The sequence below is a fragment of the Parus major genome, chromosome 12 (genome assembly GCF_001522545.3).
Source record: "Parus major isolate Abel chromosome 12, Parus_major1.1, whole genome shotgun sequence".
NCBI classification, from domain to species: Eukaryota; Metazoa; Chordata; class Aves; order Passeriformes; family Paridae; genus Parus; species Parus major.
Window position 1 is genome coordinate 13,254,836 of NC_031781.1, and position 15,132 is coordinate 13,269,967.

The 15,132-nt window shown below is 41.7% G+C and overlaps 1 protein-coding gene across 21 annotated transcripts in view; it reads right to left on the bottom strand.

Annotated features, from left to right (window-relative positions):
* The window catches only part of CADPS (calcium dependent secretion activator), a 205,842-nt gene that overhangs the window by 31,316 nt on the left and 159,394 nt on the right, over positions 1 to 15,132 (bottom strand). For 7 of the 21 annotated variants that reach the window (XM_033517377.1, XM_033517365.1, XM_033517369.1 and 4 more), the window contains 4 exons: positions 10,880 to 11,026; positions 7,650 to 7,805; positions 4,749 to 4,896; positions 445 to 459 (listed from right to left, as the gene is read on the bottom strand). In XM_033517377.1, the coding sequence (XP_033373268.1) occupies positions 445 to 459; positions 4,749 to 4,896; positions 7,650 to 7,805; positions 10,880 to 11,026 (466 nt within the window). The remainder of the gene's footprint in view (positions 1 to 444; positions 460 to 4,748; positions 4,897 to 7,649; positions 7,806 to 10,879; positions 11,027 to 15,132) is intronic. The other 14 variants (XM_033517383.1, XM_033517379.1, XM_033517375.1 and 11 more) reach the window with 3 other exon arrangements.

The following is a 15,132-nucleotide window of genomic DNA, read 5'->3' on the forward strand; positions in this document are numbered from 1 at the left end:
GGCTAGAATAGGTACTAAAATACAGTCTTCTACTAATTTAGAAAAGACCTGTTTCCAATACAAGATTTAATTAGTGAAAACATACAGTATATTCTTATTTTCAATGGACTGAGAAAATACTGATTATGACTGCTTTCCAACACAAAACATTTGATTTTTCAGTCAAACATTTCAAGCACTGGTGCTAGTCACTATATTCATTACCACTTGGCATTAATATTGTTTTAAAATGTTAACATCAAATCACATTGAAAGAGACAAATCTGCTTTAAATACTAATCAGACTTTGGGAAGGAAGACTGTGAGGGCTTTACAAATGCTAGCTGCTGGTCTCAGTGTCTGATCAGTACTCTGAACTGCTCTACAGTTTGGGGATTTTTTTCTATGGCAGTAACATTAATATAGGAATTTGGGAAAAAGAAAATAAAAGTAGGACACACTTACCCACTCTTTTGCAAACTTTTCAGATGATTGGGGACAGAAATAAAGAGGAAAGTGCAAAAGACAGGAAAAAGAACATATGAAGATAAACAATAAATAAACCAAAATCTTTTAAAAAAAGAGACGTATGAGAACAGCAGCATCATGCACAGAAACAATAAGCAATGGAAAATGAAATGGGGTCAAAACCTCCTTTTGCTGAAATACCAGAGATCGCTACCTGTAGGATTTGGTGGCAGTAAAACAGTGGGAAGGGACCGGATTGTAGCTGACACCTGGCACTCTCTTACGGTTTTATTTGGCTCAGAAGAGGAAGGGAACCGGCTGTCGACAGGCAGGGCTCAGCCTCGGGGCAGCCACACAGCCCTCACCGGGGCGGCAGGGCCAGGGCAGGGACATGGCACAGCACATCCCAGCCCAAAGCCTGGCTGGGGGCACTCAGAGCCTCACCTGGACACGAGGACAAACCGGCACCGCCACGCCACAGGCTGCGATCTGCTGGGCCCACGCGGGGGAAAAACATACACGAACAAGCAGGTGATACTTGCATTGGCAGCTCCCATTCCCATGTCCTGCTTTGCAGGTCAAGACATACACAAGTCCCTTATGGGATCACAGTTATGATTAATGCAGAGCTAGGCCTTATCAGCTCCCAGGATTGACCTGGCCTTTCCCAGTACAGCTGGAATGCAGCTGTGGGGTGACAGGAACCTGTAACAGATTGGTACAGGCAGAAGCTGCTGATGTGCTTGGCAGACACAGGCACATCTTGGCAGCCAGGACTTCCTAAGGGAAATGGAGAAGGGGCTGTGCATATATTGGGGTGACTCTCTCATTATGTTTTCCTTCTGCAACTGCATTTTCTGTGTGTGTAAAACTTTGCAAACAAGTATTCAGCTAACTGCTTTCATCAAGTAAGTCATGAGTTTGAATTCAAACATGACTAGCTATGTGCAAAGCAATTCACTGTGAAATGCACTGACTGATGCATGTTCAATTACAAGCTTGTTTCAAAAGCAAATAAGAGCCCCAATGGAATAAAACCACAGCTCTGAGAGCAGGAGAGGAGCCTGTGCATGCACCAAGGTGGTGTAGCAGCACCCTGAGCGCTCATTCCCATCGCAGCCGCAATCCTCAGGGCAGAGTGAGCCCCGGTGCCCCGGCAGTGACCATGCAGGACAGGGCCTGCCCCAGGCAGCCACAGCCATCTGCACCCTGTGCCACCAGTGCCACAGCCCCAGCTCCCCCTCAGGAAGGGGAGCCTGGGCCAGGACAGGGGCAGAGACGGCGGCGGTTTGGAAAGCGAGCGCCTGGTGCTGCTACAGATGCCTGGCTCACAAAACCAGCAATTCCAACAGCTCCTTCCACATTCCTCGTGAAAACACTCAAGGTTAAAGATCGCAGAGCTGGTTTGCTTTACCAAGCATAGCCCCCACTCTCGATCAAGTTCATCATAGCTTTCTATTAGCTCAATTATTACAATCCATAATCAGTGCACTACAATGATTCAACTTGACTTTATGTGATGAGTATCTTGCCTTGTCATGTAACAGATTGTGTGTATGTTGTATTTCTCTAAGGACCATCTGACCTTAGATATTAAATAGAAACATACTAGACCAACTGAGAAACATTTAATACATACATTTATCCCCTTAGATGTATTAAAAATTCAGAGGAAAAATAAATATTTAAGATGGTAAAGTATGTTTACCAAATGTTTTAACAGCTGCCTTTAGAGACAAGGAAATGGAATGAAATGATGGGTGTTTGTTTCACAGGGTAATGCTCGCAAAACGCATTCAAGTGTCTGTAAAGGGAGTGTGGCTGAAGGTAGTGTGAGAGGGAAGGCCTTTGGGGTGGAAGGGAACCCACAGAGCAAGGTCAAGGAAGGTGTCCAGAGAGTCTCTGCCCACATACAGATTGAACTGTCAGAAAAATCAGCAGTTTGTTTCTAACAAAAATGTCATCTCTGGTTAGGTCTGGGCCAAAGGCCCTGCCTGAACTCTGTGGTGGGCAGTGTGAGCCCTTTTTGCTGCTACTGAACTGTCTGCACAGGGACATGGGCTGCAGGAGCCGTGTGCTGGCTGTGGCACTGATGAATGGTCCCATCAGCGAGTTTCTGTCCCTCCCTGTCTGTTCATTCCTCCCCTTGCTGACCTGGGCAGCTGCTACACACCAGAGATGGGGGCACAGAGGGACTCAGTGAGGCACAGACACAACTCCTCATATTACTGAGAAGGACACAGGCTGGAAACCCAGGTTCCCATGCCTCTGCTGCCTATCTGTCTCATTTTCAGTGGGACTGGAAGAGGTGGGGTGGCATTTTGTCTTCCCCTCCCAGGTTGCAATGGCAGATCTATATAGGAACTTTTACCCCCCTCAGCCTGACCATCTTGGCATACAGGTTTAGACAGCTTCAAGAAGAGGAGATGGAGGTAGCCAAAACAGAGAGTGGCACAAGTGAATGGAGGGGGAGGTAGTAACACTAATTAAAAGGAAAAAAAAAGAAAAAGGGAGTGTGTATAAAATACTGCAGTCCTAAGTGGTAACCTAAGCACCAGTAATTTATGTCTGCTTTACAGGTCTATTAGTTTAGCTATCTGTTGAAAACCTCAGGTCCCAGCAACTGCTGCTTGCCACAGGGGTTCAGCTGTCTCCGAGCTGCTGCACCTAACACCTCTGGAAGTGACCCAGGCAGATTTGCAGCTGACCCCAGCTGCAGCCCAGGAGCAGCCACACAGCTGCCTGCTCCTCTGTCTCCTGCAGTCTGAGTCAGGCCAAACCTGCAGTGGGACTGATGCTCAGAATTTGGAGGAAACTGTGGCAACCAGAGGGCATCCATCACAAGTCAGCATGGAAAGATGCAGGGAGTGCCTGGTGACACAGGCACAGCGCTGATGTTATCAGTCTTGGGCCATCTGAATACTTAACCTGACAGTTTAATGAATGCAATGAGCCTCCTCTGTCTTGTGATCTCCAAAATCTTCCTGTCCTCAGGGAGTATAAGGTGCCAGTGCCTCAGTGCCAGTATAAGGGTCTGATCCTGGTTTGCAGTGGGGAGAATCACAAACATGGACCTTTGCAGCTGATGGGGCACTGCCAAGGTAGATGCTGCAGCAGCTGCAGGCTGAGGGATTTGGGGAGACAAATGAGTATGAATATGGAACAGAAAATGGTAGAGAAGTTCATGTCCAGGCCTGGACAACAAAAGCCCACTCCAAATCTACTCCAGCAGACCTGGAGGACAAGGGAAGACTTGATGGGCAGTATGAAATCTTTTACAAGGTGTGTGTCACAAATAAAATGTCAGAACTGAAATATGTATAAGAAAAATAAAAAGAACGGCTGAATATGATCCAAACACCACTGACATCAGGGCAGAGAGCCCTGCTACATCCAGTGGCCTTTGGAGCAAGTTCTTTCAGAGGAACAAATTGAAGTGAACAACTGAAAAAACACAGGAACAACTAGAAATGATTCACTGCAAAATCTGACCATGGAAAGCTGTAGTGAAAAGGCTTATCTAGGAAATGCTGACAAGCAGCGGACTAGGTGAGCCAAACAGTATTTGTGAATTTATTCTAGACTGGTATATGAATATTTAATTTAGCTTGAAGTCACTTGAGCAAAATGAACATTCTGATGCATTCAATTCATTCCAATTTGCCATGCCTTTTGAATTCATAGATCAATTCACAGAAACTTCAACCTGCAACTATGGCTTCAGAAGAAAATAAAAATCAGCAATTAATTAAAACAAGTTTGTTGTTTGGGAACTTGAATCATTATGAATCTCAAATCCAGAATGATCAAGTGTGCTGATTATAGCCAGTACTCAAGGAAGGCAAAGCAGCTGGGATTTCAATCTACTTTTGGAAGTTACTTATTTTTGTGGTGTTTTTTTTTTTTTTTCTTCCTTACATGCATCACAGCAACAACTTGGCAGTCCTGTTTTCCTTATGTTTGTCTACAGAAAATAGCCATACACAGAAAGTGTGTTGCCGACACCTGGCTCCAAGGTGCAGTTAATGACTCAATTTATATGGTCATCATGCAACAACCAAGCTTGAGAGATACCGTATGCATACCACAGTCCTTGCAAAAAGCCACTCCTAAGTGACAGGGATTCCGAATGTTTCTATTCATTAGATTTGAGAGCAACCCCCTGTACATTCATCTGCACACTCTCTATGGAAGGCTAAATCCACAAACGATACAACGTCTCTGAAACGAGCACAACAGGAGACAGGAAATTTCATGACATTGCCTTTAAAAGCTGTGAAAGGAAGAACCTGCATTTTTACCTCTTGGCCCATTTCCATACTGCAAAGCTTTGTAGACTGAGCTTTGGCATCCACCATGACATTAAACATGGTGCATATTGATTGAGGGACTCGGAAATCTGTTGATCGGCTGGTTTTCTGCAGTTTTACTTCAAATGCAATCCTTGTTCTGTGAAGGAAAGTAGAAAAAGATGTTTCAGTTGCTTTTAAACACACTGAAGCCAATAATAATAATTTGAAACAATACTGAGAGGAGTTTGAGACATCAGAAAGCTGAATGCTGCTGGGAGTGCCACAGTGCAATTGTTACAAATGTGTTTTTTCCTAAAAATGATTTTCCTGTTTAAAAAGAAACCCCCTTTCCAGAACACACACTATTTATAAAGTGTTCAACAGTTTCAGGGAAACTGTGACTCTCTTATGCTTGATAAACGGTGTGATGATGTTACAAACAGCAGTGTCAGTGCACACCTTTAATTTGGTTGCATTAGCTGATTGATAACCACAGCCTGCTGCATTAAGGAAGCTCCTATTGCTCCCTGATATCAACTACAAATAACAGAAATTCCTTCACTGCTTGACTGAAAGGACACTGCCTTATCATTGCATTTATAGTGATATGATAGTATTTGTTCACTTGAAGTTCTTCATTATCTTGTAAGTTCACAGAGAACGTTTCCCTGCATCACACAAATTCACCAGAATCTATCTGCAAAGCGTGCACAGGCACAGTCATGTGGACACACTTGTATCACACACCTCCCTGTTCTCCTGAGGTTTCACTGAGACCAAATCTGACATCCCTGGCAGGAACAAACCATAATACACCAAAAGCTTTTTTAGCCCAAACCTACAAAATCTGATCCTGTATCATATTTTAAATAGCAAGGCATTTGTGAGTCTAACACGGGAATGCTTTCCAGTGTGGTGGGCACTGCCTTGCCTTTCTTCAGAGCTCCTCTTCATATTCCAGAGGTACTTCACTAATCTAACCTAACACAGAACAATTATCTCACCACATAGAATCTGCCAATAAATTAACGTAGGAGCTTCAATTTAGAAATAACAAATAATATCAGCTGCAGCTCAGGAATAATTTCAAACTTGAACGATCCCCCAAGGGTTATGCAAATGAAAACTCATTTATGAATGTGAAGCTCCTGTTTTGGGGATCAGATCTGAGCTGGTATATAGGTCCTTCTGCCTGGATTATTAGTTAACAGGCCTTCCTTGCAAGGGTTGCTTTCCTGACAGCCCCGAAATACAACCCAGTGTGGAAGGCGGGGTGGCTCCTCCATGGATTCAACAGTTCAGAGACAGACGCGAAGAAAAATGTTGTGTCAAACTGAAATTGCTAAAGAAACCTTAGCCAGGCCCTGTTTGCAGGTGATATAAATAGGGAAGGCAGCATATTGGTTTACATCAGCAGTGGCATTTGAACTGATTTAATTACCAGTGCCAGATTTAGCCTGGACTCGGGGACTAGAATCTTGATAATTACTGAAAGGACCCAAGGAGACTGGGATTTTCCATCTCCTCATGGAAAGGAGCATGTTCCTACTTATGCTCACAACCATTATATATAGTTGTACCAATACAAGCTGGGCTAGATTTTTACAGAGGGACAACACATTTGTAGAAAGGTTGAGGCAAATCAGGGAAAAAAACCACCTGGCTTCCATGCACACAAGCCCTTCTTTAGATGTACCTGGAAATTTGCTTATTTTTCCCAGTTATCTCAGATGAGCTAACTTGGTCTGATTTTTAGAGATCATTGCAGCTATAACTGTGCTGTAGGGACAGCAAAGGGGCCTTAGTTCCAAGTGAAAAAAATAAAAAAGATAAGTTTTTCTGGTGGTGCTGGAGCAGAGCAGAGAGCAGAGCTCCAGCACTGGGTTTTCTCCTGAAGGACAGCCAGATAACTGGAGAACAACTAAAGCTCAGTGCTTGTGCCAGACACAGGACCAAAGATGGACTTCTGCAATAAACTGCTTTATGTCAAAGACATTAAATGCAATACATCTCATTGCACTTAAAATGCACTGGGGTTTATTTTCCAGAATGGTGAGAGAACAAGCGTTGAGCTGTCTGCCTTCCTGCCTGCATCTCAGGGACTGAACGTGCCTTCCCCTGTGCTGACACTGCACATCCAAGCTAGTGAGGATTGTACCCAAAATAAATGCCACACTCACACTTGCAGAGTGGCCAGGAAATTATGGTACAGAACAGTCACATCACACACTGCAGTTAATATTAGTATGTATTGGCTATACTTGGCATCAGTTTTTCCTTTGGTTCATCTCTTTGTCTATGAATTTTGCACAATGAAATACATGGTTCATTTTTATTTCTTGCCTCGTTACCTCTGATTCAAATGGACATAAATTGCAGTGGAAAAGTTGGAAATTTAACTTCAATATTTTGCTTTCAAAATGACAGCTGCCAGCATGTCTAAAAGTTGCTTAAAGATATCTCTGTTTTGGAAGATCTGCAGGTAACTATGCTATAATGTGGCTGATGATACAACAGCTTTTCCCAATCAACGGCAGACGTGAAACCTGTGTGCCAAGCAACACACTATCCCACTTTTAAAATAATTTTTTCTTGTTTTTTCTTTTCACATATCTGTGCTTGTTAGGTGGGTGCTGGGATCTTTCTTATAGCTATGCTTTCAGTAGTCAGCACCATCACACCGACCTGTGAAGATGTGGCCTCATGTGTGGCACTGAAAATAAATAATTACCTACAAAGCCCAAAAGAATGAGTGATTTATTGTGACTAAGTACTCTCGAGTCTCAGCAGAGAAGTGCCTGCTTGGGAGAGTCCACAATTCACAGCAATGGGGTGAATTCTAGGTGGAATAGGCTTTGCATCCTGTGAGCTCTTGTGAGAAACATGCCTGTCTTGCTCATGGGCACCTACCTTTTCACACAGGACTCGATCATGTCACTCGCCATAAGCTTCAAGCGCTGCTCTAAGTGTTTCCCAAACTCCTCCTCAGGCCAGTGCAAATCCCGAATGAAGGTCTGTAGGGCATCAAGTTTCCAGAACATATCTTCTGAGGTGCCTGATCCATTGCTGGCAGGGCAAAATGAGAACAAAAGTCAGAAGTGGCATCAGGGTCTTTGCAACCTGATGTGGAGACCATTCCTGCAACAAGTGTAAGGCAGACAGCAGTTTCATACACAGGACAACGCTGGCCATCTCCACCATCAGGATTTTGAGTTTTACCATACAGTTGCCTAATCTACCTTGCTGTCATCACCCACAAAACTTTCCAGACCAGATGAGTAAGACAACATCATGAGTTACACATATTAACGGGAAGAACGTGTGTATGGTAAAAATCAGCCTTAGTTAATAGCCACATTAATGTATGTGATTATTAAGAATTAAGGCTAGAAATTGTGGGAGAAAATCCTCGATCAATAATAACTGCCATACCAGGCTGTATGCAGTTATTAAGATTTAGGGTTTCATGCAATTCTCCCCCCTCCAAATTACATCTTGAGTTTGCCTTGTCCCCCCCAGTGCGGCCCCGTTTCCAGGTAAGGGACAGTGCTAACAAGTGGTGAGCGAGGACACACTTTATCTCTTGAACAGCTGAAAAAAAATTGGGGTAAGTCAATTGAGCTAAGGGTACCTCTTATATCCAGGAGTTTCGGCAGGATTTACTGCTGCACCTTTTTCTTTGCAAAGGCAATTACAGGACAACAAATTTACATTTTTAAAAAATTTATTTTGCAACAACTTTGGTCTGCCACAAAATTCTCAATTTCTTTCCCAAGCATATATTCTTGTACCCACACCCCTGCCCAGATGGAAGTCTTTAGTCCTGCAGTGTGTAGCTACACCAGCTCTTTTCACAGTATAATTATATCTCAAACCTCCACTTACAGAATAAAAATACAGGACTGGATTGCACTCTGTTTGTGCAGAGAAATTTATGCATCCATAACCCTTTTCTCTCCCTCTCTTCTTCTCCCTCACTTTTTTTTTTTTTTTTTTCAGAACAATTACCAAGGGAGCTTCAAGAGTTTCAACCCCCTCCTCGCATACCACTAATGCTAACACAGTAATTTATAAGATATTTAACACACCATGCATTACCACTTGTGCTGACATCATCTATAGAAACAGATGAGGGAGGGTGTTTCTATTGTGACAGATGCCAGCTGCATTGAGTTAATGCTAGAGGAGCTTGGAACTAATGCAAACAGGGCTACTCCTGGGTGAGAACTCTAGTCCCAACATGCCAGAGGGGTCCTGCGGGATCCTGGGCTAGCAGAGTCAACGAGATAAAGAATGAATAGTCTTGGTTGTAGGAAAAACGTATCTGACACTAAGCAACAGGTAACATGTCCTTGATGGAGGGGAAGGGGAGTAAAAGGAAACCAGGGAGATGAAAAGATAAAGAATCAGGCATTTGCATTAGCCAGGGGACCAGTTTGGACAACAGTTTCACATGTTCATCTACTGACAGTTTTCAGTTCAAACCTGTGCTTGGGTGTAAGCAAGCTTTAACAGTCTAAACCCGGCTTTGGAAGTGCATGAATTTACATTTTAAGTGATATACTGTGTACAAATACAATAATTGGTATTTACTACAGCAATATTATGACATCCATTTTGTTTCAAAATTTTTGAAGACTTATTCTCAGTCTTTTTCTCACTTTTGATTAGGGCTCCATCCAAGTAAGCAATATAGTATATTCATTTCCAAAATGCACTCTTCATATTTTGCTTATGAGCACCACAATTACTCTAATCACGCTGGCAGCTAACAATATACCATTGATGCTCAAGCGTTTTCAGAGGGATTATCCAATTTTCTGTCATTACATGATTCTTATCTTTTCAAGGGAAATACCACAAAGCATGCACAGAGCAAGATTAAAACTTTCAAGTACTCTTTACAGACAACTGCCTAAGCTAGCCTTTAAAATAACTATCTTAGCATGAATATGAGTTGTATGGCTTTGAAACATAAAAAAAACACGCTAATACTTTAAAAGGTTTTAAAATCTATTTAAAAAGATCTCACATCAGTGTTTTCTTTACTTTCATTCATTACCAGTGCTCTGCAATCCTGCCTGTGCCAGACTAATGGCAGAGGCCTTCTGGTGGACTCCAGGTGTAGATGTAATTGAGGGTGTTTCAGTAAAAGTGAACAGGGGATTCTTGGGTGAGTTATTCAGTATTGTCTATTAAGTGAGGGGACAGAGGAAAAGCACCACAGTGCTGACCGAGACCACCCTATGCCAACCCTAAATAACTCTCTAGGATTTTAGGAGAATGGACAAATGCAGTTCCCATGACAGGACATCCTGGGAGATGAGTTACCTCAAATGATGAGATTGGAGCCCACTGTGTACCACCCTCCACACTGCTCAGTGGGAAATCTGCTACAAGAGAACTTGCTGAGGATTTGTGGTGTGTTCCCCCAGAGCTTCACACCTGCACCCTGGGACACAGACAGGAATCTGGGAGCACAGAGCACAAGGCTCCTACAGAGAAGACTGCTTTGACACTATTTTCCAAGCCATAATCTAAAACTCACATTGAAAATATCTTTCTTTAGTTGGTCATGGCATTATTTGGGCAGTATTGAAGGCTATGGAGCTTTAATTGCTCTCTGGGGCATACCCCAATATGAATAAAACTGTTACAGGGTGCTCCTCTTTCTTGGACTGCTTCATCCAAGTCAAGACAAAAATTACCTGGGAAATGCAGGGCTTGCATTAAATAACATTTATTTTTAGATCTACATCTGGTCCACAGAAATTGGTTGACTGGCATTGAAATTAGTTCATCTTCTCTTTTGGACAAAACTCTTTGCTGAGACACATAATGTCACATTGTGAGTTCTGTGGTTGGTATGTTATTCAGACCATGCCCCATTGTTGACAGCTATTTTATAAAGCAAGATACTAGCTCAAACTCTCAGTGGGAGTTGAGACAAATTTTCAAGGTTTATACAAAAAAACCCTCAAAATACACATGCCAGAAATTCACTAGTGTCTCATTCAGAAAACATCTAATTAACTGTATCACTCTTTAAAGTTTTATGTAATGCACAGAAACAAACAATACATATCCATGCCAAGATTACTTTAAATTTAAATGAGATCTAATTTGAACTGAATACACACTCAGAATCATAAATAGCAGCCATCCATGACGGTGCAGAAAAGCTAGGCATTTGTGGGATGCCTAGTGGGATGTTAACTGGTAGATTTGGTACTTTAGGGAGATTCACATTTGGTAGATTCACATTGGGCAGATTACTTGTTAAACTCCTGTGGAAGAAACAGACAGAAAGAAAAAATACCATAACAGTGACAATGCCGATGTAGCAGAAGCACATGACACTCAGAAACAAATCTGCAAAGTTCACAGCATGAGGACAGTTAAAAAACTAAAGCAAAACATTTCAGAAAGAAGCATGGGTATGGAAGCTTAAATGTACTGTGTTTGCAGTCTGCTATAAAATTCAAATTCCTTTAAAAAAAAAAAAAAAGCAAAAAAAAAAAAAGCAAACCAGAATGAAAAGAAGAATCACAAAGTGCAAATTAACAGAGAACTTAAACACCTGTGAAAATAACTGCACCTTCAAGTCCTGATACCATTTCAAAGTGCAGAGAGCAGCTTTTCTTCCAAAAAAATCTCTCTTTTAAGGAAGAGTCTCAGTTCTTACATATGCAGGCTTGATTAAAGCGCTATATTAAGAAACCTGCTAAGGGACTGGAATATATAATAATTACTACTAATAATAATTAATAATATATAATTTATAATAATATATAATAATTTGAAATAATAGAGTCTGGAATTCCAGCCATAAGAAATTTTTCTTGCCACCAAGCTCAATGGAGCTGCAGTTTTGCTTCAAAACCTCTCTGTCTTAGACACTCCACAAATACAGACGGGCTAATCTGGAGTGATGAAACAGTGAACTACAAGGTTCTTCCTCTGTGAAGACTGCCTTGATCCTCCCTTGCATTCCTGTGTGCAAAAAAAAAGATTGTCCAGCCCCACTATCTGTGCACTGTGAATGAACTGCACTTTGTAAATAAATCCAGGACTGGTATGTGACTGTCTCATGGCTGGAAGTGGGCCACAAGGTGATCAAGATTTTCAAAGGTTAATATGAAGCATGTCTACTTGGGCATCATGACTTCAATCAGTATTTTCAGATGTTCAACTGTTATGCAAATAGAGATCTTTAAAAAGTGGACAGCTGTATTGATTTAATGCAACATTCACTCCTGGAACAAGGTGTGTGTAACAGCATTGCATGCCCCAAGTTTGGAATCCACCCTGACATATTTCATTGTACCATGTCTCTAGATGTTGTAATTGGTCTAATTCTGCTTTAGTGAGTATCTCACCACAGTTATATTTGACATGCAAAATAAAAACATCAGGAGATCTGGGAATCAGCAAGACACAGAACTCAATTACCCAAGTCACTTATTACCTGGCTCTCAGAAGAGAGGCCAGCTCCAGAAAAATGCCTCATTTCTGCCCTCTCCCAGGAACACTGACCCACTGGTACTGAACCCACAGGTGGTTTTACAGTCCCATGTGAGGAACAAAACCAGATTCTTTGACACCATTTTCCCCAGATTGTTACTAGGACTCAGTGAAAATGGAATGAGAAATTCAGGATTTCAGCTTCACCCTGCACTGCTGAAGCTACTGAAAGCTTTTCTATTGATGCACACAGGCACTGCTTCAGCATCCAAACTTGCCTGCTCTCAGTGACTGCATCAGGATATGCCACCTTTGGAGGTTTCTCCCATTTCCCTGGATTCAATGAGTTACTTTACTGACACCATTATCTGGATTCCTGTGAAACTATCCAATTATACACTATGTCTTTCAAGGCACATTAAAATCTTAGTAATTTCCCTGAGACATATTTGGCACTTCATTTCTTATTGCAAGTTTTATATATCAACCCCCAAAGTAATGGAATTGAGCTGCCTGAATAAATGTTTCCTAACGCAACAGACGATGTGAACCACATCTCTGCAAGAGCTCAGCTTGTCATTGGTGGTGAATGTTAGGGAACAGACTTCATTCTTTGTGAATAAAATCCCTTGCTGTGGAGGAAAATCACAAATCAAAGTTTTTTCTAGTGAAAAAAAACCCCCACAACTGTGCTCTGATTTCTAATTATTACTATGATTCTTAGTAGATTCAACTTCCTGCTATCTGTGTGTTCCCTTTTTCAGGCAAACAGGAGAATTCACTATGTCACAAAGCTGCCCATTGTTTCCATTCATACTGTATCTGCTGCTAAGATGATATGACTATTGAATGAGACATATACTACATAGTGATTGAGAGAGTGTTAAATCTTCAGAAATGGCAGTGCATGTGGTTAGATACTGATATGGAATAAATAAAGAAATAGCAAGAGGTGGACAACATATAAATGTATAAGGAAAAGCAACTTAAATAACTTAGCCAGATGGTAAATACATAAATCAGAGGACCTTTGGTTTTAATATTAAAATTCAAGAAGTGACAGTGTTATATTAATAAAAACACTGTATTAATAAAATATGACTTCTAGAGTAAACAGTATACTATATTCACACGGAAACATATTTCTTTTATACAACACACTATTTTGCTGATGCAAGAATATGTTGCAAGAATAAGTTAGTACTCTTAAAACAAAACAAAACAGCAAAATAATGGAGTATATTATGTTAACATACAGTAACTAATATAAAAAAGAATATTCTCCTGAATTGACATGCACAGTTTTTCAGGTTCAACTGATCTAATTATCTGACTAACAGTTGCAGTGAGACCTCTAAAAAATGATTAATATTACCAACAAATGTTCCATGAAGCCTGCAATTGTTCAGACCATAAAACTACAGGTCCAAGATGAGAAACTGTTTCTAGAAGCCAGCCATGCCTATTTAATATAGATGGCTAAATATAACCTCAGCCATCAGGCAGGGAATGTGGGCATTTGCATCAACAAGATGAAGGCTGTCTGATTTAAGACGACTCAGCTTCAGGACTGGATCCTGATACATTTGATGAGAGGCACACACTCTGGAGCTGCACCACTTGTTTTCCTGGTATCTTCTGCTTCAGTCCTGTTGGTGTGTGTGAGCTGTGGAAATGGCTTTCACCTGGACTGTCTGCTGGGAAATTCTCAGTGCAAACAGGCTGGCAATGTACCCCTGCACAACCTCCCAGTGCTCACGCTGTACCGCAGTCACACGGAACACGTCCAGTTGCAGCTCCCGCAGAGCTGCCCTAGCAATGAAAGGAGGGCAAAAAAAAATCACAGTATTTTTACTGAGCTGTCTCCTGGGTTCAGAATAGTGCTGAACGAGACCCTTGGCCACACCTAAAATGCTCAGTTCCTACAGGATGCCTGAAAGGATTTAGTGATGGAAGACGCAAATGCCTGTCTCTTCCATCACTATAAACACTTGCAACCTCACTGTCGAGGCTGAGCAAATGCTCAAGAGCAAATCTTTTCACAAAAGCCTTGATGTGAAGCAAAGAGCTTGATAGTGAAGTAGGCAGTCAAATCTGTGCTCTTCCTGTGACTGACACCCAGAATAGTAACAAAAATACTCACTTTCACTACAGCGGTGCTTCTTTTCAGGGGAAACATTTTTCACTATCATTCTGTAGTTGTACAACCTTATAAAATTATTAGTATAATCATATTGTTCAAGTTCTGACATTTATATTAATGATACATTTACAAATAGTTTGCAAAGGGTTAGTGAGCAATTAATAGATGCTAAAGCCAGGACTACAGAGTGGTAGAGAGAGCGCTGTGTCAATGAGTAATGTCCTAGTCAAGCCACTGAAACTGGTTGTCATTGCATGAGCTTTAGCATTTGCTCAAAAAGATCTTTCAACACAGACACACACACAGAGACACACACACATACGTGTCAGCTGGCTGCGAGATAAATCAGCACTCTCCGAGAAGCTAGCATGAAAAAAACCCATTGCAAACCCTACTTTTCCAAGACCTCTCAACTCACCAGAGAACAGACCTACTCTGTATCCTGCATACTTGGATGACTGTGCGAAGGACAAGTGTTCCACATTTCTCTGCGTGGATTCATACAAGCGCACCAGCTGCTCTAGCTATAGGGCACGGACCCCCTGCAAATTCAGCAGCTCTGCAGAGGCAGATTACAGAGCCCTCATGAGCACATAACATCCATGCTTTTCCCCCCTAATTTTTTTCAATACTTAACAGTATCTCTCTCTCTCACTATGATTTCTATACCTAACTCCTCAGAGCATAAGGTGCAGAGTATTCAGCAATGAAAATAGAAGAAATACATGCTTGCAAACTGCCATCTGGTCAGGTTATGGAGGGCTACATATTTCAGCCTTGACTGCA